Source organism: Ovis canadensis, chromosome 1 (assembly GCF_042477335.2).
Source record: "Ovis canadensis isolate MfBH-ARS-UI-01 breed Bighorn chromosome 1, ARS-UI_OviCan_v2, whole genome shotgun sequence".
Classification (NCBI taxonomy): domain Eukaryota; kingdom Metazoa; phylum Chordata; class Mammalia; order Artiodactyla; family Bovidae; genus Ovis; species Ovis canadensis.
Genome location: NC_091245.1, coordinates 39,505,838 through 39,530,198, shown reverse-complemented (window position 1 = coordinate 39,530,198; position 24,361 = coordinate 39,505,838). Strand labels below are relative to the sequence as shown.

General features: G+C 37.0%; 2 protein-coding genes across 16 annotated transcripts in view; one reads left to right on the top strand and one right to left on the bottom strand.

Moving 5' to 3' along the window:
* The window catches only part of ITGB3BP (integrin subunit beta 3 binding protein), a 91,533-nt gene extending 76,320 nt beyond the window's left edge, over nucleotides 1-15,213 (top strand). For 4 of the 10 annotated variants that reach the window (XM_069593523.1, XM_069593541.1, XM_069593569.1 and 1 more), the window contains one exon: nucleotides 3,345-6,082. In XM_069593523.1, the coding sequence (XP_069449624.1) occupies nucleotides 3,345-3,352 (8 nt within the window). In that variant the 3' untranslated portion in view covers nucleotides 3,353-6,082. Of the gene's footprint in view, nucleotides 1-3,344; nucleotides 6,083-15,059 lie in introns of those variants that run through there. The other 6 variants (XR_011257647.1, XR_011257645.1, XR_011257650.1 and 3 more) reach the window with 2 other exon arrangements.
* ALG6 (ALG6 alpha-1,3-glucosyltransferase) overlaps nucleotides 1-24,361 on the bottom strand; it is a 148,264-nt gene that overhangs the window by 57,058 nt on the left and 66,845 nt on the right. For 4 of the 6 annotated variants that reach the window (XM_069593462.1, XM_069593482.1, XM_069593451.1 and 1 more), the window contains 3 exons: nucleotides 21,745-21,815; nucleotides 15,857-15,925; nucleotides 15,533-15,731 (listed from right to left, as the gene is read on the bottom strand). In XM_069593462.1, coding sequence (XP_069449563.1) covers nucleotides 15,533-15,731; nucleotides 15,857-15,925; nucleotides 21,745-21,815 — 339 coding nt within the window. Of the gene's footprint in view, nucleotides 1-6,448; nucleotides 7,265-15,532; nucleotides 15,732-15,856; nucleotides 15,926-21,744; nucleotides 21,816-24,361 lie in introns of those variants that run through there. The other 2 variants (XM_069593473.1, XM_069593488.1) reach the window with 1 other exon arrangement.

The following is a 24,361-nucleotide window of genomic DNA, read 5'->3' as shown; positions in this document are numbered from 1 at the left end:
TTTGCAACCCAATGAACTGTAGCCCTCCAGGCCCCTCTTTCCATGGTATTCTCGAGACAAGAGTACTGGAGTGGGTAGCCATTCCCTTCTCCAGGGGATCTTCCTGATCCAGGGATCAAACCCAGTCTCCTGCATTTGCAGGCAGATTCTTTACCATCTGAGCCACCAGGGAAGCCTCCGAGAAAGCATGCTTTTGACTAATGTTAACTAGGAATACTGCAGGGGATGCTGAGTTAAATCTTCTAGAAACAATGTAAATCACTTGGTTAGCAAAAGTGTGAGGCTTAGTATAATCAAAGCCCTTTGCATACTGCCTATCTAGTATTCAAACTGAGGATGTAAGTTACCAAATAAAGCAAGCAGGTGATAAGTTCAGATTCGTCTTTCCAGGATTCTGGCCCATAGCAAGTATAAAAAAGGATTATGAATCCATTGAGGATCAAGGTATAGGTATCAACTTGATTAGTGGAGGACTTAATAACCTCCAATATGGCAGGCCCTCTGGTAGAAGCTTGGAGTACTAATGTGGACTAAGGCAGAAGTGGAAACTTCTCTCTCCCATAGATGGAAGAAATGCTGCTGGACAGAAGTGCTCAGTCATGTCTGACTCTTTGTGACCCCATGGACTGTAGCCCACCAGGTTCCCTCTGTTCATGGGATTTTTCAAGCAAAAATACTGGAGTGGGTCGCCATTTTCTCCTCCAGGGTATCTTCCAGACTCAGGGATCAAACCTGCCTCTCCTGCATTGCAAAAAATTCTTTACTGCTGAGCCACCAGGGAAGCCCTCCCTCTCTTGCATATTGAATGCAAATCTTAAAGCCTAGGTGCTCTCCTGACCTGAGGAGAGAGCTGCATCTTTAAATAGATCCACGTCCATGTGCCTCTGTAACAGGAAAGACTGCAGACCTGCCTTGTGTGCTTGGTGCAGAAGAGAGAGTGAATGGGCTGCTCTCCTTACAACATGAAATTAAGAGCAAAGGCCCACTGGATTTGAGAGTAGACAGACAGTGAAAGGGAAACTAAATAGCGGGGCACAAGAGTGCTGTGTGAGAATACTGACTGAATATGACTTGTAAAACGTGGTCTGGTATTCTGGACGTCAGTCAAATCTGTCACTTTTGCGTGGGCTACTGGAAGCAGAAGAGTTGACAGACGTTTCTTCCTCTTCAGACTGAGGAGTGTAAAAATTCTTCCCTACTCTAAGTAACAAATGAAGAGTAAGCAGTATGGAAATACATGAAATACAGATGGAGTGATTAGGTCATTATTTAAGGGTTCATGATTTTTAAAGTCAGTTGTAGTTATTCACTCTGCATAATCTCTAACAGGGCCCTCCCAGGCCCTCGTAATGGAAGCTTTGTATTTTAGTAGGAAGCTGGAATTTGAAAATGGGTAATTTTGATGGGCTGTGTAAACATTCTGGGCAGAGAGAACACTGAACAGAAAAGGCAGAGCAGAGTGACTGAACAGTAGGTTCCAGACACATTATTGACAGTTATGATCACCAGGCTAGTAAGTTTAGACTTTATTCTTTAGGCAGAAATGAACCCGTGAAGATTATTAAAGAAGTAACAATCTAAAATATGTTTTAGAAAGAACAAAATATAATTGCTATGTGAAAAATGAATTCTGTCAAAATACTGCTCATGAACTGCATCACGGTATCTAAATTTCTTTTTATTTGTGTTCTGAGATCTTCATCTCTATAACCAGTATGGCTGTCTAGAGATAACAGACATACTGCTGCTCCCTGCTCCTGTGCTATGATATGTATCACATTGATCAAAGTGTTGATTTTTTCTGGACCCTGAATCTGGCCTCAGAATCTTTCTCGACACAGCTGTCTTGGCAACCATGATCAACTGACGACGCTTCTTTGCAGGGCCTGGCGTCATAACAGAGAATGGGATTTGGGTTAGATGTCCAGCACCAGTACTACCTACTTAGCTGTGTGGCCTTAAACAAGGCACTTGGTTTCCCAAAACCTTAATTGTAAAATGGGACTGGTGATATTTTCCTTGTGGATTATATACAAGAATTAGCTTGAAGAATTCCCTGGAAGTCCAGTGGTTAAGACTCGGTGCTTTCACTGCCGGGGCCTAGGTTCAGTCCCTGTCAAGGAACTAAGATCCTGCAGGTCATGCAATGTGGCCAAAAATTTAAAAATTAAATAAAATAATTAGCTTAATTACTACCTTTCCCATTCACTGTTGTTAAGTCACTAAGTTGTGTCTGACTCTTTTGTGACCCCATGGACTTTGCACCAGACTCCTCTGTCCATGGGATTTTCCAGGCAAGAATATTGGAGTGGGTTGCCATTTCCTTCTCCAGATCTTCCCAGCCCAGGGATTGAACCTGCAACTTCTGCATTGCAGGTGGATTCTTTACTACTGAGCCACCGGGGAGGCCCACCTTTCCCATAGTAATTATTTAATAAATGGCAGTCTTCCTTTCTTCCACAATATTAGCTTTAGTTCTGGTAACTATCAATAACCTTTAAGAATATTAGGGGAGCACTGGAATGCTTAAAATCTTCTGTAGGTATTCTGACCAGACTTAAATGAGTTGGCAGACTATCTTCTTGTAGGACAGGAAGAATATATGTGGACCATCATGCTGCTACTGCTGCTAAGTCACTTCAGTTGTGTCCAACTCTGTGCGACCCCATAAACGGAAGCCTACCAGGCTCCTGTCCCTGGGATTCTCCCGCAAGAACACTGGAGTGGGTTAGAGGCTCACCATATATTACTTATTCATAGCTGCCAGTATAAACAAGGAAGGGATATTTCAGGAAGTAAGGGGTCCACATGCCCTATAGGGATACATGCCATCTGTTGCCATTGGGTGTTTTTTTCAAAGGCTTCATCTCACAAGGATCCTAAAACCAGACAGACAAGAACTTCTATCACCACTAGGAGTCCCCAGAGGGACATACCCTGAATAGGAATGCCAGTAAAGACTGTCTCTTTTTTGGGGGGGCAGCTGTTGGAGGAAACACCTGCTGAAAGGCCCTGAAGGCTTATAGACAAAAGGCATGTAAGATTTGGTGTTTTCATTAGGTCATGTTGGAGTTTTAGAACTCTCTCAGAAGTATCTCAAATCCATCTTCATAAAATGAAGTGTGCTATGTCAGAGTAGTCATATTGACAATTATTTGTGAAGGTGAATTTTGCTTTGAAGATTCAAAAATAAGCAAATAAGATATTACCAATACCTAACTAAATTAGGTACCAAATTACATAGTAAATGGGTGCTTAAGCCATTTCTCAAGTCATGTATGAGATGCATGTTAATTTGGAAACTAATTCTTGATGATTTAATAATCACCTTTTATATCCCACAGGCGTTTAGAAGAAACACACTCACTATGAAACGCCAACTTCTGTATCTGCCTGATCATATTTAAAGGAACAGAAGAAATGTTTGTAATTAATCTGTGCAGTGAATACCAGATCATAGCATAGGCAGGTGCGTGTCTAGATAAAATTTCTTGAAGCTAATTTAAACTTTCTACACACACCAGTAGATAATCTCAACATAAATAATACATTTCTTCTTGACCCTTTAAAGTAAGCCAACATATAGAAGAGGATCTTAACTTATATTCTGTATCTGATACACTTCTGTATACTTTTATCATTTGTGGATAGACTTACAGCTTGTATGAAAATGGCACCTTTGTAGAGCTATATATCTTAAAACTCAGATTAAACCTAGTAGTGAGTGGAAGTAGGTCCTGATTTTCTCATTTAAAGCCCTAGATTTGTACTAATTAGATTCTTTTAAAAGCTTTTAAAATTGTAAGTTTAGCTTCTACTTCATAGATGAGTTTTTATTCTAGTTATGCCTATGCTTGTAGAGAAAAAATATTTTCAAAGTTTTAAAATTCTTACATCTTTTATAAAATGCTGGAATGCATTTTTCAGTGCAGATATTTAAATGTGAGGTTGTTTTTAAACTGAACTACACAGAATCTCCTGAATATAAAGAAAAAACCTCATCTCATGGGATAATATGTGATTCCCTCCACATTTTGAAGCATCAGATTTTTAATTTTCTACAGTGTTGTTTTGTATCATCTATTTGTGCTGTCACAAAATAAAGGGGAAGAGTGAATCACAGAAAGTGCTATAACTTGATAGCACTTTTCTTTTTCATACTTCTGTACTTTTCTTTAACCATTTCCATAGGGGGGAAAATGCTGTTCCCTTGGTATTCACCCTAAGCCTTGGCAAAATTTGTATATTACCATGTCATTTAATTCACTGTATCATGAAAATAAAAATACTATGTGAAAAATGTGAAACAAAATTTAACAAATTGAAGTTGAAACTAACTTTCCATTTAGAGAAATTTCAGATTTGCCTCTTAAAATGAAAAGAATTATTTTTTAAAACTATTAATTGAAATAACTAAATAGTAACTCAATTTATAAAACTGCCTTCACTAGTGATTTTAATCGGACAATCTAAATAAGGTTTTTAAGATAATCTGCTAAATATTAAGAATACTTTGTGATATATAATAAGAGAGTACCTAAAATATACCAGAAAGGTTAATTTGTGTTCCAGCATTGAAAACTAACCTCAGAATGTAAAACAAAACATAAAGACACCTATATTAGTCAGGAAATGAAGGGTTAAGAAGTAAGATTGGTTTCATATGTAATTCAAGTTATGTAGCTATGTGCTTAATGCTATTAAATCAGTTACTGTATGTTTGACCTCTTGATATACCAAGCTTTTGCCTTTCAGAACAGCTGGGTCGGCTAAGAATCATTTCCCAGTTCTTTTCATTGTAGATCAGATGACTCTCGCTTTATCACCCTTGGAGGCCACATGAAGGACAAAGCAGAAAGATCCACACACAAAACTAATGTTTATATGGAGGCAGTGTTGGGGGAGGAAGGCAGAAGGCGGGGGATACACTTGGCCCTGATCTTCCAATGAACATAACAGAAGGACCAATTGAGACTTGAAACCATTGTGTTACTCCAACCATTATTTAGTTACATCCTATCCATCTCTTACTCTCTTTCTATTGAACAGAGAGGCTCCTTTGGCTGCCTTGACTTTTGTAAATGTTTCACTCACTTAGTTGTGGTTTATCATTTGGACAGAATGCTACATTGGGGATTTTTCTCCCCTCCCTAAGGCTTCAAGGCAAAATGACTTCTGTTGCCTCATATTTGATACATGAACATACACTGTATTCTCTTCATTTTAAGAATCAAACAAGTTTATGGCAACAGAGAAAACTCCATTCTTCAGAAACAGCTTTTCCCTAAAAGAACTTGAAAATAACTTTCCTAACATCATTTTTTGACAGGTATACTAGTGAATAAAGGGAGGTATCTTTAATAATTTTTATATAAGCTAAATGTCTTTATAATAAAATATCCCTATTGTTATTTTGGTACTTAATTGCTCAAAGTGGACTCTTCTTAAATTGGTTTATAATAGACATGAGATACTTACAATTGCTACAAGTCTCCAGTAAAGCTACAGTGTAACTCCATATGACTAAATAGTCTAGAAATGTATTTTTATTTAGAGTTTACCTATAAGATACCTTGAATATTTTACTAATGTTTATATATACTTTCATTTTCAAATAATATTTGTTTCAACTATTTAGAAGTTAGAACTTGCTCATCGTTGATTTAAATCAACATCCTGTATTAAATGCAAGTATTCTATTACAAAAAATAAGACTACACCAGCCAGCCAAGATGCTGACATTTGGGCATGGTGATTATAGATGGTGACCATGGACAGCGATGTTCCTGCTGATGCGGCAGCGATTCAAGGCTGCTTTTTCTGTGCTGACCTACCCTTTGAGTCTTTATGCACATTTGCTTTGAGAAAGAAATACTTCTTGATTTTTTGCTTTGTCTAAACCTACTTCCTTTGCCAGACTTAAAAACATATACCTTGTTGCATCAGTTGTCCATGTCTAGAACCAAATTCTCTTATGTGTGTATATATGTTTGACTTGCATTGTTTTAAAATATACCACCACTTAGTTAATATGCTTTAATGGCTATCTTTAATTAAAGAAATATACTCATTAAAAACATAAGTTGGCTATCTTTAATTAAAGAAATATACTCATTAAAAACATAAGTTGGTAGGGAAGTGATTATTCTTATTAGAGACTAAAGAAAACATATCTTTACATGAGAAACTACATGGTTATAAATTATTTTTACCAACTGAATACTATAGTAAAGATGTGCTTCTTCTAATATAGAGTGATACAGTATTAATAGGGCTGAGTTAATACGAAGTATGATATGGATCAATGCTATGGCATTGGTAACCTTGAACCATGTCATAACAAAGAACAGGATGAACCCCTCCCCAGATAACGCCATTTAACTTAAACAGAATGAACCTGAAAGTTTAGAGCCAAGGGTCGTGAAAGACTTCATTCAAACCACTTAAATTCAAGAAAATTCATTGTTTAATGGCATTCAAATAAATCAGAGTTCTTATAAATAAAAACACAATTTAGTCTTTCTGCCTTCCTAAAAAAAATTCAAGTTTACACATGGTAATAAGGTGTGTTCAAGCTTTAAACAGTTTAAATTGCCTTCTCACAGTAATTGAAAAGATTATCACAAATTTAATCCCTGAGATATAATTTCTAGAACATTCTAAAATATAAGAAAAACTAAATCTGAATACCAAAATTAGTGATTTCCTTCAAAAATAGGGACTAAATTCTCCCATTAAGCTCACTGTATTTGCAAATTTTTTTCAAGACAACAAATTATAGAGTATATTTCTTAAGTAAACACTGGGATTAAGGACATGTTTCTATTTTCCCACGTGAATAACTGAACATAATAAAACTATAATATGTCTTGGTCACTCAGTAGTTAGAAAATAAAAGCCTTCATTGCTTGGTGCCATATAGATTTATTTTGGGTAGACAACAATAACTTTTCACCATTTCCTTTCCTATTTCCAAGATTCTCAAAATGGTTCTTTTATTTATACATAGCAAAAAGTTTACAAAACCTTGTGGCACTAACATTTTCACATTTCTTTGGGGATAGAGCTAGTTGATTTTCTTCTGACTTCTTCCATTTTTGGAATCCCACATGATTATAATATTAAAGTATACCAAGAAGAATAGGAAATGTAAGCAAGATACAAAACACACCAATACAGAAAATAAGTCCGGTAGTTTCTGAGGAGGATCCAGTGTGACAGTCATTATTGTCAGAAGGATCATAGTGATTACTGACGTAAGAAACTATAGGAAGGGGGAAAAAAAGGTGTTACTTACTGCATAGTATAAAAGGCAACAGTTGAATGTACTGGTAACATTGGTTTATAGTTGTAAATGAGCAGAACTGAAGGGGACAGCTCAACCTAGTTTGTATGTAAGAGTCATTTGGGGTTTAAAAATAAATCTCAATTCTCAGACCACATCCCAGACCAATTAAATCAGAATCTCTGGGGAAGGCTCTCCAAGTGATCCCCGTGTGTAGGCAAAGCCTGAGAACCCCTTTAGACTTTATATCACCCAAGCACTAAAAAAAGGTACCTGGAATAGATAATATTGCTAGTCAGGGTTAAATTCACAGCAATTCTAAGTTAATCTAAGAATTCATCTATGAAGAAGTTTTCCAGAGCAAATGAAATATTACATTTCATATTCACTGAATACTTTCAATGAGCTAGTTCTATAGTAGAGCATGGTGGGACACATGAAAGAAAATGTCCTCTGGCCTCAAAGAGCTTCCAATTTAGGGGACTACATGAACTAGTTAAATAAAATCACAAAGTCACATCTCATTAAATACCAAAATGAGTAGTAGACATAACTGATTGCATTTATTGTAATTGTGCACCAGTTTGTTTCCTTTTTCAGATCGTACCACAATGTACCGTACCACAGAACTTTCTGCAATGACAGAAATGTTCTAAATGTGTATTCCCAAAAAGTAGCTGCTAACCACATTTGGCTACTGAGCATCTGAAATGTACCTGCTGTGTAAGCTGAATTTTTAATTTAACCACATGTGTCTAGTGTCTTCTGTACTGAACAATATAGCTATAGACTTTGAGACAAGGACACAGAAGCTGCTTAAGTAAATGTAGAAAACAAGCAGTGAGAAGCAGAAATCAGTGACTTTCATGATGAAAGTGGGACATAACGGAACCCTGAAAGATTCTTTAATGGCTAGATTATGACAGAACTGATGGGACCTGAAAAAACTGTAATGCAGTGATCATTCTAGACAGAAGCCAAAAAGACTAAAAGAGTAACCTATAACTTGCTGTGTCTATTCTCCCATTCATTAGTGAACCCACACCAATTAGGCTTTCACTCCATTCTCCAATGAAACTGCCTTGGTAAAGATCTATAATGACCTCCACTAAACTAAACCCAGTAGTCAGTTCTTATTACCTTAATGGATCTCCCAGCAGCATTCAAAATAACACATCACTGGTATCTTGAAACCCTTCCTTCACTTGGCTTCCATGACATCATTCTCTCCTGGTTTCCTCCCACATCACTAGTTAATCTTTCTCAGAACTTTGCTGGTTCCTTCTCAATCTATAATCAAACCGTTGGTGAGCTCACTCATCCAGGGACATGACTTTAATTACTATCTATATACTGAAGACTCAAATTACTGTCTCCAGCCTGGACCTCTCCCCTAAACTCTAGGCTCATATATCCAAGTTCTCCTTAAAATCTCTACTTGGGTATCTAAGAAGTACCTAAAACTATATACATAAACTATCCTCGGTAAGATTAACATTTGACTTCTCATTAGGAAATATGGAGGCCACAAGATAGTGGGATGGATGATGTTCAGAGAGCAAAAATACCATTCAAAAATGAAAGCAAAATTAACAAAGTCAATAGATTTGAAAATACTGAAATAATACAAAGTCTGTTTTTCAAATACATTAGAATTGGAATAGAAAAACGGGCAGTAGTCAAGGAAATCCCCAAATATTTGTAAACTGAACAATAGATGCCTAAATAATTCATGAACCAAAGAAAAAATAAATCACAAGAAATGGACTATATTTTTAAATAAATTAAAAAACATTTCAAAGTTTATGGAATATTACTTAAAAATGGGGGTTTTATATGGGTTTGAATAACTATATAAAAATGGAAGAAGGGTCTCAAATCAACAACCTCTAACTTGAACTTTAAGAAACTAAAGAGCAAACCCAAACATGGAAAAGGGTGTAATAAAATTAGAACCAAGATCAATGACATAGAAAACAAAACAACAACAGAAGATCAATAACCAAAAGTAGGTTGTGTAAAAACATTTATCAGTAAGACCACCAAACTTTAGCTAGACTGACCGAGGGCAAAAGAGAAGGTAGAAATTCCCCAAGTTGGGGATGAAAAAGTAACATCACTCCTTACCATATATAAAAATAAAAAAGGATGGAAGGGAATATAATAACTGTTTGCTAATAAAAGTATGGTTGATTTACAATATTATGTTAGTTTTGGGTATACAGCAAAGTGATTCAGTTATATATATTTTTTCATTATAGGTTAGTAAAAGATACTGAAAGTTGTTCCCTGTGCTATACAGTGAAAAACCCTTGTTGCTTACCTATTTTATATAGTTTGTTAATCCCATACTCCAATTTTATCCCTCCCTCCTGAATCAGTCATCTTTAAGATCCCATGAAGAAAAGATCCAGGAACAGATGGCTTCACTGGTGAATTAAACCCAATGTTTCTAGAAGAATTAATACCAGTCTTTCACAGCTCTTCCAGAAAGTAGAAAAAGAACCCTTCCTAACTCATTCCATGAGGCAACATTAAGCTTGATTGCAAAATGATACAAAGATATCACAAAAAAGACAGCGATAGACCAATATCCCTTATGAATATAAAGTCTTCTACAAAATACTGACAAACCCAACAAAGTGCCATATAAGAGATTATACGCCATGATCAAGTAGAACTTATCCCAAGAATGCAAGGATAGTTCAATATATAAAAATCGGTCAATGTAATATACCATATTGATAAAGGAGAAAAAAACACATGATAATATCATTAGACACAGGAAAAGCACTGAACAAAATCCAACACCTTTTAATGATTAAAAAAAATCAAACTAGGAGTAAAAAAGAACTTTCTAACCAAATAAAGGCCATATATAAAAACCCCACAACTACCATCATAGTTAACGTTAAAAAACTGGATGATTCCCCACTAAAATCTGGAAGAAGACAAGATGGCCACACTTGTCACAGGTGTCCAGCAAACTGTACTGGAGCTGACGAGCCAGGTAATTAGGCAAGGAAAAGAAAGAAAAAGCATCTAGATTTACAGAGAAGACATAAAACTATCATAATTTACAGATGACAAGATCTTATATATAGAAAATCATAAGGAATTCACTAAAAACTTAATACTAGTTCAATATTTAAAAAATCAATTGTATGCAGTACCAATGAACATTATGAAAATGAAATTAAGAAAACAATTCCACTTGCAAAAGCATCATAAAGAATAAAATACAAATGAATTTAACAAAAAAACTGCAAAACCTGCACACTGAAAACTTCAGGCATTGTTGAAGGATGTTAAAGAATAAATAAACAGAAATACATCCTATGTTCACAGGTTCGGAACACTAAATCTTGCTAAGATGATAATGCTCCAGAAATTTACATACATACTTAAAGCAATCCCTATAAAAATCTCAGCTAGGGTTTTAGAGAAATTAATAAGCTGATCTTAAAAAGAATACAGAAATACAACGGACGTAGAACAGCTAAAATGATCCTGAAAATGAACAAAATTGGAGGACTCACATTTTCAATTTTGAAAACTAACTACAAAACCAGGGATGGAGCCAAAGCAAAAACAATACCCAGTTGTGGATGTGACTGGTGATAGAAGGAAGATCCGATGCTGTAAAGAGCAATGTTGCATAGGAACCTGGAATGTCAGGTCCATGAATCAAGGCAAATTGGAAGTGGTCAAACGAGATGGCAAGGGTGAACGTCAACATTCTAGGAATCAGTGAACTAAAATGGACTGGAATGGGTGAATTTAACTCAGATGACCATTATATCTACTACTGCGGGCAGGAATCCCTCAGAAGAAATGGAGTAGCCATCATGGACAACAAAAGAGTCTGAAATGCAGTACTTGGATGCAATCTCAAAAATGACAGAATGATCTCTGTTCGTTTCCAAGGGAAACCATTCAATATCACAGTTATCCAAGTCTATGCCCCAACCAGTAATGCTGAAGGAGCTGAAGTTGAATGGTTTTATGAAGACCTACAAGACATTTTAGAACTAACACCCAAAAAAGATGTCCTTTTCATTATAGGGGACTGGAATGCAAAAGTAGGAAGTCAAGAAACACCTAGACTAACAGGCAAATTTGGCCTTGGAATGTGGAATGAAGCAGGACAAAGACTAATAATACAGTTTTGCCAAGAAAATGCACTGGTCATAGCAAACACTGTCTTCCAACAACACAAGAGAAGACTCTACACATGGACATCACCAGATGGTCAACACCAAAATCAGATTGATTATATTCTTTGCAGCCAAAGATGGAGAAGCTCTATACAGTCAACAAAAACAAGACCAGGAGCTGACTGTGGCTCAGATCGTGAACTCCTTATTACCAAATTCAGACTCAAATTGAAGAAAATAGGGGAAACCGCTAGACTATTCAGGTATGACCTAAATCAAATCCCTTATGATTATACAGAAGTGAGAAATAGATTTAAGGGCCTACATCTGATAGATACGAGTGCCTGATGAACTATGGAATGAGGTTCGTGACACTGTACAGGAGACAGGGATCAAGATCATCCCTGTGGAAAAGAAATGCAAAAAAGGAAAATGGCTGTCTGGGGAGGCCTTACAAACAGCTGTGAAAAGAAGAGAGGCAAAAAGCAAAGGAGACAAGGAAAGATATAAGCATCTGAATGCAGAGTTCCAAAGAATAGCAAGAAGAGATAAGAAAGCCTTCTTCAGCGATCAATGCAAAGAAATAGAGGAAAACAACAGAATGGGAAAGACTAGAGATCTCTTTAAGAAAATTAGAGATACCAAGGGAACATTTCATGCAAAGATGGGCTCGATAAAGGACAGAAATGGTATGGACCGAACAGAAGCAGAAGATATTAAGAAGAGGTGGCAAGAATACACAGAAGAACTGTACGAAAAAGATCTTCACGACCCAGATAATCATGGTGATGTGATCACTAATCTAGAGCCAGACATCCTGGAATGTGAAGTCAAGTGGGCCTTAGAAAGCATCACTACGAACAAAGCTAGTGGAGGTGATGGAATTCCAGTTGAGCTATTTCAAATCCTGAAAGATGATGCTATGAAAGTGCTGCACTCAGTATGCCAGCAAATTGGGAAAACTCAGCAGTGGCCACAGGACTGGAAAAGGTCAGTTTTCATTCCAATCCCAAAGAAAGGCAATGCAAAAAAGTGCTCAAATTACCGCACGATTGCACTCATCTCACATGCTAGTAAAGTAATGCTCAAAATTCTCCAAGCCAGGCTTCAGCAATACGTGAACCGTGAACTCCCTGATGTTCAAGCTGGTTTTAGAAAAGGCAGAGGAACCAGAGATCAAATTGCCAACATCCGATGGATCATCGAAAAAGCAAGAGAGTTCCAGAAAAACATCTACTTCTGCTTTATTGACTATGCCAAAGGCTTTGACTGTGTGGATCACAATAAACTGTAGAAAATTCTCAAAGAGATGGGAATACCAGACCACCTTACCTGCCTCTTGAGAAATCTGTATGCAGGTCAGGAAGCAACAGTTAGAACTGGACATGGAACAACAGACTGGTTCCAAATAGGAAAAGGAGTACGTCAAGGCTGGATATTGTCACCCTGCTTATTTAACTTATATGCAGAGTACATCATGAGAAATGTTGGACTGGAAGAAACACAAGCTGGAATCAAGATTGCTGGGAGAAATAATAACTTCAGATATGCAGATGACACCACCCTTATGGCAGAAAGTGAAGAGGAGCTAAAAAGCCTCTTGATGAAAGTGAAAGAGGAGAGCGAAAAAGTTGGCTTAAAGCTCAACATTCAGAAAACTAAGATCATGGCATCCGGTCCCATCACTTCATGGGAAATAGATGGGGAAACAGTGTCAGACTTTATTTTTTTGGGCTCCAGAATCACTGCAGATGGTGACTGCAGCCATGAAATTAAAAGACGCTTACTCTTTGGAAGAAAAGTTATGACCAGTCTAGATAGTATATTCAAAAGCAGAGACATTACTTTGCCGACTAAGGTCCGTCTAGTCAAGGCTATCGTTTTTCCTGTGGTCATGTATGGATGGGAGAGTTGAGCTGTGAAGAAGGCTGAGTGCCGAAGAATTGATGCTTTTGAAATGTGTTGGAGAAGACTCTTGAGAGCCCCTTGGACTGCAAGGAGATCAACCCTGGGATTTCTTTGGAAGGAATGATGCTAAAGCTGAAGCTCCAGTACTTTGCCCACCTCATGCGAAGAGTTGACTCACTGGAAAAGACTCTGATGCTGGGAGGGATTGGGGGCAGGAGGAGAAGGGGACGACCGAGGATGACATGGCTGGATGGCATCACGGACTCGATGGACCTGAGTCTGAGTGATCTCCGGGAGTTGGTGATGGACAGGGAGGCCTGGCTTGCTGCAGTTCATGGGGTCACAAAGAGTCAGACACGACTGAGCAACTGAACTGAACTGAACTACAAAACCAGAGTAATCAAGACAGTGTGGAAACAGCATAAAGATAATACAGATCAGTGAAACAGAATTGAGAGTTCAGAAATAAAGCATTACATTTAAGATCTGTTGATTTTCTACAAGGGTGCCAATACAATTAGTGCTGGACAACTGAATAAAGTTGGACTCCGACCTCACACCATACACAAAAATGAATTCAAAATGAACCAGTGTCCTAAAGATAACTAAAATTATAAAACACTTCAAGAAAACATAAGAATAAATCTTCATGACCTTTGGTCATACAGTTTCTGAAGTATGACATCAAAAGCACAAACAACAAAAGAAACTTCTATTAGACTTAATAAAAATGAAAACTCATGCTACAAATAATACCATCAAGAAAGTAAAAAAGCAACCCACAGAATGGGAGAAGATATTTGCAGTTAGTAAGAGACCTGCATTAAGAATGTATAGAGAACTCAAAAATACAAAACAACTGAATTAAAACCGGGCAATGTATGGGAATTCCCTGGTGGAATTCCATGCTTTCACTGCCAAGAGCCTGGGTTCAATCCCTCGTCAGGAAGCGAAGATCCCACAAGCCACTCAATGCAGCCAAAAGAAAACAAAAAGGGAAAGGATTTGAATAGGCATTTCTTCAAAGAAATTATTTTTTTTAATATTCAACATTATTAGTCACTAGGGAAATGGAAAAAGTACAGTGAGAGACCACTTCACGTCCATTTGGTGTGGCTATAATAAAAGATAATAACCAGTTCTGTCAAGGATGTGAACAAACTGGAACACTCATAAACTGCTGGTGGGAATGTAGAGTCATGCAGCCCTCTGGAAGACAGCTTGGCAGTTTCTCAAAATGTTAACACGGAATTACCACTCCTAGGTATATTCTTGAAGTAAATGGAAACACATGTGCACCAGTAAACTTAGACACAACTCTTCACAACAGCATTATTCATAATTGCCAAAAAGTGGAAGCAACCTAATGTGCATCTACTGAAGACTAGATAGATAAAACGTGGTATATCCATATAATGAAATTGGCAGTAAAAAGGAAGGAAGTATTGATGCATGCTACAACACAGTTAAAAATAAAAAACACACTAAGTGAAAGAAACCAGTCACCCAAGACCACATTTTGTATGGCTCCATGTTACAGAATGTATGTCCCCACAAAATTCATATGTTGAGGCCCTAAGCCCCAGTATGACTGCATTTGGAAATGAGACAAAATTAAATTAAATAAATCATAAGGGTGGGGCCTTAATCTTACAGGACTGATGTCATTATAAGAGGAAAAGACACCAAAGAATTCTCTGTCTACACAGATACACACACCAAGAGGCCACGTGAGGAGACAGCAAGGTCACCTACAAACCGGGAAGAGAGGCCTTAAGAGAAGAAACCAATGCTGACGTCACACTGATTTTGGCCTTCCAGCCTCCAGAACTGTGAAAAAATAAATTTCTGTTGTTTAAGCTACCTGGTGTGGTGTTCTACTATAGGAGCCCTAAGGAACTACTACATTCCATTTATATGAGATGTAGGCAGATCTATAGAGACTGGAAGTAGGTCAGTGGCTGTGCAAGGCTGGATCTGGGGTGAGGGTGGAATGGAGAATGACTGCTAACGGGCACCGGGTTTCTTTCTGGGGTGACGGAAACCTAAAATTAGGTAGTGTGATGGTTGTAAAACTCTGTGTACATACTTAAAACACAAGTTGCATGCTTTAAGTGGGTAGATTTTATGAGTGAATTTATGGGAATTATATCTCAAAAATGCTAGAAAGAAAACAACTTACCAAGTGTTGTATAATTCTGGGAAGAAATGTAAAACATGTGAAATATTTCCTAACAGAAGTGGAAAAACATTTCAGCTGCAATTCTTCTTCAGAAGTCTTTTCAAATATTGAAAAGGAAGTTGCACAAGCTATAAAAAATGCCATCACTGTCACAACTGAAGGCATTAGGAGTTCATCTTTTAATAGAAGAGGTAGCATACTATATAGGAAAAAAAAATCAAAAGAGAATTGTCAATTCAAACCACAATCACTTTGTAAAAAAGTTTTACATGAGTTTATAAGTACTATACTGAACATATTATATTGGAAATTGGTTTGACTCACCTAAATGTTGACACAAGTAAAAACCAAGTAGACATAAAAGGAATTTCACTTAAAACTAAGCAGACTGGTCTAAAATAACAGAGAAAAATATTTTAGAGAATATAATTTCAATGCTTATATGTAAAAATGTGAACACATTTTATCTGATTTTTGACATAGCTTAAAAAAATCACAAAACACAGCCAGCAAGGTCTCCCTAGGGACTACTGATTTCATTTTTAAAAATAACTATCAATCCAAACTAAGTGAATCTAGACAGACAGAAGGTATCAGCTCATCATAATTGGAAAACTGCTTCTTCCAGTATCATTAATGAAACATTTTTTTTCTCTGTCATACAAACAGTAGCTTAAAGAAAGGATAAACAACTGAACATTCAGAGAAACAAGCTTTTCCATATATTCCATCCAAGTTGGTAAATATGAATATCCTACTTGGTATGAAAGTTTTCAAACTTCTTTTTTATACTCTCCCATGTGACCTAATAGCTAAATTAAAAGCTAAGACAGGATCATCGGCCACTGAATAGAGGCCAACAGAAGCAAAGAAAAATGATAAAGGGTTGATAATGGTAGAATAAAAGGAAAAAATGAGGACAGGGCTACATGAAAAGAGAAACAGTAGAGGAAGAGGAAGACAACACCAACAGCTGGGCCAACTGGCTTTATTAAAGAGCAGATTAGGGTCATCGGTCCAACATCTATGACCTCCTGGGCACCACCCCTGGCAGGTATTACCTTCTGGATTCAACTGTGGCAGTGTTCATGAAGAAGGGGGCTAGTCAGAAGACCTAAGTCCTAGCCTCATCCCTGACATTTACCTTATGACCTTGAACAAATGATTAGTTTAACCTTTTTCTTATGTATATATGGAAATAATAAGAATAACCTGGATTGCTGAGTAGTTGAAAGAACTCTTCCAAGTTATTATCTAGTGTTTATTTTGCAGTTAAAAAAAAAAACTTTACTAGTGATGGTAGTTGTTGAATTATATTTGTTGTTGTTTTGTTATTATTATTAGGGGTCTCCTTATTTTAAAAGGTTTTTGTATTCTCATTTCTTAAAAAGGATGACTTACGGCAACTATCATATGAGATATGAAGCCTGGGATTATAACTGACTGAAAACTACTGCACTAAAAGAAAATACTACAGGACTTTCATTGCTTGATGCTTTTAAAATCACTATGTATTTCTGTTAATTACAAGCATTTAATAGGTGCTCAATAAACATTGGAGAAGGCAATGGCAACCCACTCCAGTACTCTTGCCTGGAAAATCCCATGGACAGAGGAGCATGGTAGGCTACAGTCCATGGGGTCGCAAAGAGTTGGACACGACTGAGCGACTTCACTTTCAATAAACATTATTTTCTCTTTCTGGGTCAGAATCCTTTGCTGTTTAATCGCTTGATATTCATTTATTGAAAATGTATTATGTAAATTGTTAGTCACTCAGTCGTGTCTCTTTGTGACCACATGGACTGTGGCCTGCCAGGCTCCTCTGTCCATGGAATTCTCCAGGCAAGAATACTGTAGTGAGTAGTCATTCCCTTCTACAGGGGATTTTCCCAACCCAGGATTGAACCCAGATCTCCTGCATTGCAGGGAGATTCTTTACCATCTAAGCCACGGAGAGAAGGGGACAACAGAGAATGAGACGGTTGGATGGCATCACCAAATCAATGGACATGAGTCTGAGCAAACTCCAGGAGATAGTGAAGGACAGGGAAGCCTGGCATCCTACAGTCCATGGGGTTGCAAAGAGTTGGACACAACTTAGCAGCTGAACAACAACAGTTATGTACAAGTATTGCTCTGAAAGGAATGCAGTGAGAAGACAGAACTCAGCCCTTAGCTTCAAGGTACTTAATATTTATAATCAAGCAGCAAAATCCTCAACATCCTCAACCTCTTCTTTCACTACCTTGTTCAAAACAAATTCTGGTTCTCTCCCCCTGAGGAAGAAACTGCTGCCCCTCTGCCTTCTCCACTGTGCCTGTTTTATTGTTCCCGTTTCCCCAACCTTCAAACAGTTCGGCCCAGAGCAGAGAAAGAACCTCCTTGATCTTCATCCTGACTTCATACCAGCTCTCCCTCTCCCTGCCCTAACAAGCTCCAGCTTTGAATCTCCTGTCGTCAAGCTTTATTCCCTATTATTCCTCATCTTTGTTATCATCCACCAGCCTCAAGAATCACTTCCCTCATTACTCAATAATTTCAACTCCTTACACACTGTCTACAAAAAAATACATGATTTTCAAGTGTCCAGCAATCACTTAATATTTCCCTAGTCTATTCCTACTCTCTGTCTCTTTAGAAAAATAGTTCACTTTCTCCTCTCTCCTCATATTCCCAACATTTCCAGCCTACTCTGACCTAATGACTTTGCCTTCCATTTCAGTAAGAAATTTGAAGCAATGAAGAGAACTTTCACAGACATCACTATCACATTAGCTCTCTTCCTTAGCATCTGTACTGATAACAGCATGCTCTTGTTATTAAGATGAACCACGCATGCACCTGTTCATAGCCAACCCTTCCATTTACGCTCTAGACACCACTCCGGCTCCCTCTCTGAAGGACACTGCTCCTGAAACTCTTATCTCTCCTGTATCACTAGTGTTCCCTTTCTACTGACCATCTTCTGGCATTATCTCTTCTATCTTAAATAACAAACCTCTTTGTCCCCAACTCGTCTGCCAGTTTTTGCAGAATTTCTCTGCTCCCCTTTTCAGCAAAACTCATTTAAAGAACTGCCAACCTGTCCCACACCATATACAAAAATTAACTCAAAATGGATCAAAGATCTAAATGTAATTCTTAGAAGAAATATGAGGGCAAATATTACCTTGGATTTGGCAGTGGTCTGTAAGATACAACATCCAAAGCAAACACAATGAAGGAAAAGATAACTTGGATATCATCAAAATTAAAAAATGTTCATGAAAGAACATTATCAAGAAGGGGAAAACTCAAAGAATGGAAAAAAGTATCTGCTTATCATATATGTGATAAAGGTTTAATACCCAGAATACATAAAGAACTTCTAAAACTCAACAAGAAAAAGATAAACAACCACTTTAAAGCTGGGCAAAGGATTTAAATAACAGGCATTTCTCTGAAGAAGATACACATATTGCCCGACAAGGACATAAAAAAGATGCTCAACATCATTAGTCATTAAGAAATGCAAATCAGAACCACAGTGATATACCATTCCATACCTACTAGGATGGCAAAAATAAAAACAATAACAAATGCTGACAAGGTTGCAGAGAAATCAGAACCCTCATACATTACTGGTGTGATGTAAAATGGTATAACTTCTGTGGAAATTAATTTGGTGATTCCTCAGTAAGTTTACAGAATTACTATGAGACCCAGAAATTCCACTCCTAGCTATAAACCCAAGAGAACTGAAAATACATGTGTATATTCCCAATAGCCAAAAGGTGAAAACAACTCAAAATGTCCATCAACTGATGCACGGACAAACAAAATGTAGTATATTCATCCATGCAATATTATTCAGGCACAAAAATGAATGAAGGCCTAATACATGGTATAACAGGGATGAACTCTGAAAATATGCTAACTGAAAGAGGTTGTCTGACAAAATGCCACATATTTTATGACTGCATTTATATGAAATATCCAAAATAGGCAAATTCACAGAGAAAGTAGATCAGTGGTTACAAGCATTAAGGGAAGGGGAGAATGGGGAATGACTGCTTAATGGGCACAAGATTTCCTTTTTTGGAGAGATGAAAATACTCTGTGAGTAGACAGTGGTGATGGTTACGCAACACTGTGAATGTACTAATGGTGTATTTTACCATCTGTATGTAACTGTCGTGGTGGCTCAGAGGGCAGAGAATCCGCCTGCAATGCAGGAGACAAGAATTCAATCCCTGGGTTGGGAAGATCCCCTGGAGAAGGGAATGGCAACCCACTGCAATATTCTTACCTGGAGAATTCCATGGACAGAGGAGCCTGGTGGGCTACAATCCATGGAATCACAAAGAGTTGGACATGACTGAGCGACTAACACTGACTTTCTTTTCACTTTCATATATCTTTTTAAAAAGATCTATACTTATCTTCAATTCTTCTCTTCTTGTTATGTCTTAAACCCACTCTAATCAGGCTTTTCCCTGCCTCACTCTGTTAACACTAGCCGTTTCAAAGTCACCAGTGACTTCCACTTCAGTACAACAGTCTATTCCTAACTGTCATTTTATTTGACCTATTAAGAGCATCTGATGCAACTGATCACCTCATTCTATTGTTCCCTGAATATATCAGGCATACTCCCATCTTAGGGCTTCGGCACTGGCTGTCTAGGATGTTACTCTCCCAGATATCTGCTGAGTTAGCCCTCATCTCCTCCAGTCCACTCAAATATCTCAACAAGGTCTACCTCAGCATCCTCATAAAACTGCAACCTGCACTTGCTCCTTTATCCCACCTCCAATAACTCTCAGCTCCCCTTAATCTCCTTTATGTATCCTTTATGGCCTTTATTACCTTCTAACACACTTTAATTCTTATTTTTATTTAATTATTAGTGTCTGTCCTTGAGAATCAAACCTAAGAAAGTACCAATTCTGTTATGTTTTGTTCACAGATATATCCCAAGTGCACAGAACAATACCTGGCAAATAGCAGGGCCTCAATAAATACTTACTGAATGAAATATTCATTTAATGATAGATTAGCTGGAACCAGATGGAGAAGAACTTTTATTTTTTTATTTTTCGAGAAGAACTTTTAATGTTAACTTTAAAATATCTGATCAAAATTAAAGTCACTTACTGTTATAAATAATCAAAATACAGTTGTAGAGTCTGAACTCCCAGAAATTCAGGGACCACGAGCTAACCTGAATGGTCAGATTACAGGTCATGGATCAAAGACATTTCTACAGAGTAGAAATCCTGGGGGAAATTATACATGTTTGAAAGCAGCACCTCTCCATAATTTCATCCCCTGGCACTTGGGATTTGTGAAGGGTCAGCTGAGGCTCACAGAACAGGGCTCAGATCTAACTCAAGTTTAGACTTTGGGGGGGGTGTGAAATTATTCTGCCCTCTCAGTCTACAATTGTACAAGACTGTTATGTTCAGAGGAAAGAGGCCTGCCCCATAGGTCAGCTTACTCTAAAGCTCTGCACTGAGGTTTTAGTCCAAAGCTCCACCTAATAAGAGCAATACTTCCTTCCACTAGTCATTGGTCATTTCATACATGTATCTTTCACAGGAACATAGCAAACACAGGGTGAGGTGGGACAGTCATAGGTGGGACTGAGCTAGGACAGGATTCAAGTACTCCACGGTGTTCTGGGCATTATTTTAATAGTGGGATAATATACCCCCAACTGCCACCCAATTTCTATGAAATCCGAAAAAAAATTAATGCTCCTAGATTTAGAGACTTCCAATAGAGTCTAAACAAGTCTTGACAGAAGAACTAGAAAGGAGGCAACATATAAAAAAACCCCTAAAGAGGTTAACAGAGAGAACCAGGCTATTGAATAGTAACAAAAATGAATGAAATGAAAAAGGCAAAGAGGACAAACAGGCTTCAACCATGAGTACAGCGTCTTTAGAAGACCATTTTTATTAGCAAATTCAAATGAAAAAACAGGAAGAAATAATAAGTATGTCAGAAATGATTCTATAAAATTTCACCAGTTTAAAGTATAAAGAAGTAAAATTGTAACAGGTCATCATTCTAAATATGATTTTATGAAATAATTTTATGCAACTATGTAACATTTGTATAGTTTTGATTTGCACTTAGATGATTAAATGTAAGTATTAGATTCATGTATATATCATAAGCACATAATAATAAATAAAACACATACTTGAAACCATTTTACTTACAATGATACCAAAAGAATGGACTTTTCATGTACTTGGAAAGAAAATAAAAAGAATGATAGTGCACAGCTAACCTTTAAGGAAAAAGACAGAAAATCAGATACAAAAACTTACAATAGCAACTTAAATATAAGTCAGATTAAAATCATTTCAAGTAACATTTTAAAGTTTAATATAGCTTCTAGCTAAAAGGAAAATTATATACAATTGTAAGAGGCATAATATTTTATTCAAATTTAATTATCAAAATATTTTGAAAATTAACTATTGTAATACTTAACCATCTAAAACAATTTCACTGAGTCTCTGTTATTCATAAACAGAACTACTAAATACTTCAGACACAATAATCATACCTTCATCCTCCCTTAGAAGCTCTGACAATTTAAAAAGTATGAAGTCAAGAAGGTCAAAATATGAAAGGGACAAAATAAATCTATTTGAGTGTTTTAAAAATGTGCACTTCAATAAAACATGTACAATGTTTATAAAGTAATTATTTGCTATCTGGGGTTTTAAATTAAAACTTAACTCTATCTTCGGGAGTTTATACTCTGCATATTAGACATCTCTCTCTATATACCCAATCCAGTTGCTCAAGCAAAAAACCTGGCTCACTATCTTGTACATGCTTCACATCCAATTCATCAGCAAATTCTACCTACACCATCTCCTAATACAATATTCACTCCACTTCTTTCCATTCCACCCTGCTGATGGTGGCAGAGGAGTGGTCTTAGCCACCCCCATCTTCCTCTTGGACCACTACAATGACCTCCTAAGTAGTAATGCTCTTGTTCCCTATAATCCATTCTCCATTTAGCCACAATATCAGATCATGTAATTTCCCTGGTTAATATCTTCCAATAGCTTCCCATTACACTTAGAATTAAAATCTAAACTTCTACATAATCTGGGTCCTGCCTTCCTCTTCCAATCTATTTCTTAATGTCTCCCTCACTCATTTCACATCAGTCATTTCACACTTGTCCCTTTAACGTCTCGAACATGCCAAACGTGTTCTTGCCTTAAGGAAAAAAAATTTACTTCTTATTAAGTCAGAGCCCAGATCGTCTTGTAATTGGTTACTTCTGACCAGTCATTCAGTTCAAGGCTCAAATGTCACTTCCCTAGAGAAGCCTTCTTTTATTCAACCTAAAGTAGTGCTACCCTAACCAAACCCCACCAGCCCTCTTTTCACATAAGACTACTTTCTTCTTCATAGTCTTCATTACGCCCAGATATTCTCCTATTAACTAATTCATTTTACTTACTGTCCTTGTGCCAACTAGCATGAGTGTCCCCAGTTGAGAAAGCAGGGATAATCAGCTGTCATTCATTGGCATGCCAGAACTGAGGAGAGGACCCGGCACGCTACAGGGCACTTTAAAAATACGTCTTAAAAATAACAGGTAAAAATCACTTGGCCACTACAGATTTATTAGTATTCATACTACCAATTACCTCAATTATAGACCTATATTAAGAAATAATTCAATCTAGACTGAAAGAAAAACACTTCAAAATTATAATGGGAAATGTTTTTAAAGCTAGTCAAGAAGAATTTAAAACATCAACAAAAGTAACTCACTACGTTTTTTTATTTTTTAAACACAATGGTTGGTATTAAAACACAACAAACAAAATTAGAAGAGTAAGAGAAGGAAAAATTTTTTTCTGCTTTTAATCCTAAAAGTAATCTCTAATATTGCTACAGTTACCGACACTCTGAAATCTCATTTCAGCACCTTTGAAATATATAGTTATTTAGCATGGAATAACAATTTTACATAAGCTTGCAAATATTTCAAGTTAGGCCTACTGAAGACATCAGAATATTACTAACCACATCCCTCCTATTCTAAACATCAAACAGAGTATTAACTATGGATGACTTACTATGCCCAGAGTTCATCCTCCTATTCTAAACATCCAACAGAACATTAACTATAAATGACTTACTATGCTCAGAGTTCATTCACAGAAACAAACAACAGAAATCATCAATAAGAAGGTAATTTTTTAAAAAAGAAGAACATGAAACTATGCTTTTTGCACTGTGGAACTGACAGGCACTTTTGAAATACCTGACTGATATGCTCTGCTCTGGCTTGCTTTTAGAATGCAATGTAAATAAGTGGCAGTCCCGGAATTGAAACCCTAATTTCTAAAATGTTGTCCCTTCAGAGAATTCCCTGGCAGTTCAGTGGTTAAGACTCCACACTTTCACAGCCGAGGGTATGGGTTTGCCGTCTGGTTGGAGAACTGAGATCCTGCAAGCCTCGTGGCATGGCCAAAAATTAGAAAAATAAAAAATAAAACGTTGTCCCTTTAGAAATCCACTAAGACTATTTTCATAAACTAAATTTTTTGACATTTTAAAAAGATAGTCTTTAAATGTCATTTTATAGACCAAGGTACCTGGAACCAATTTTAAACACCACAGAAATACAACCAGGAGGAATTTATAAGCCCACTCAGAGAAAACCAAAATGTAGACTATATACCCAGTCTATGTTCCAACTGACATAAGTCATCTTCCTAAAAGGGAGATCTGTCCCCTTTCCTCCAAAATCTTTTTTGCTCCTCTTGCACACAAATCAAACCCCAAATTATTCAA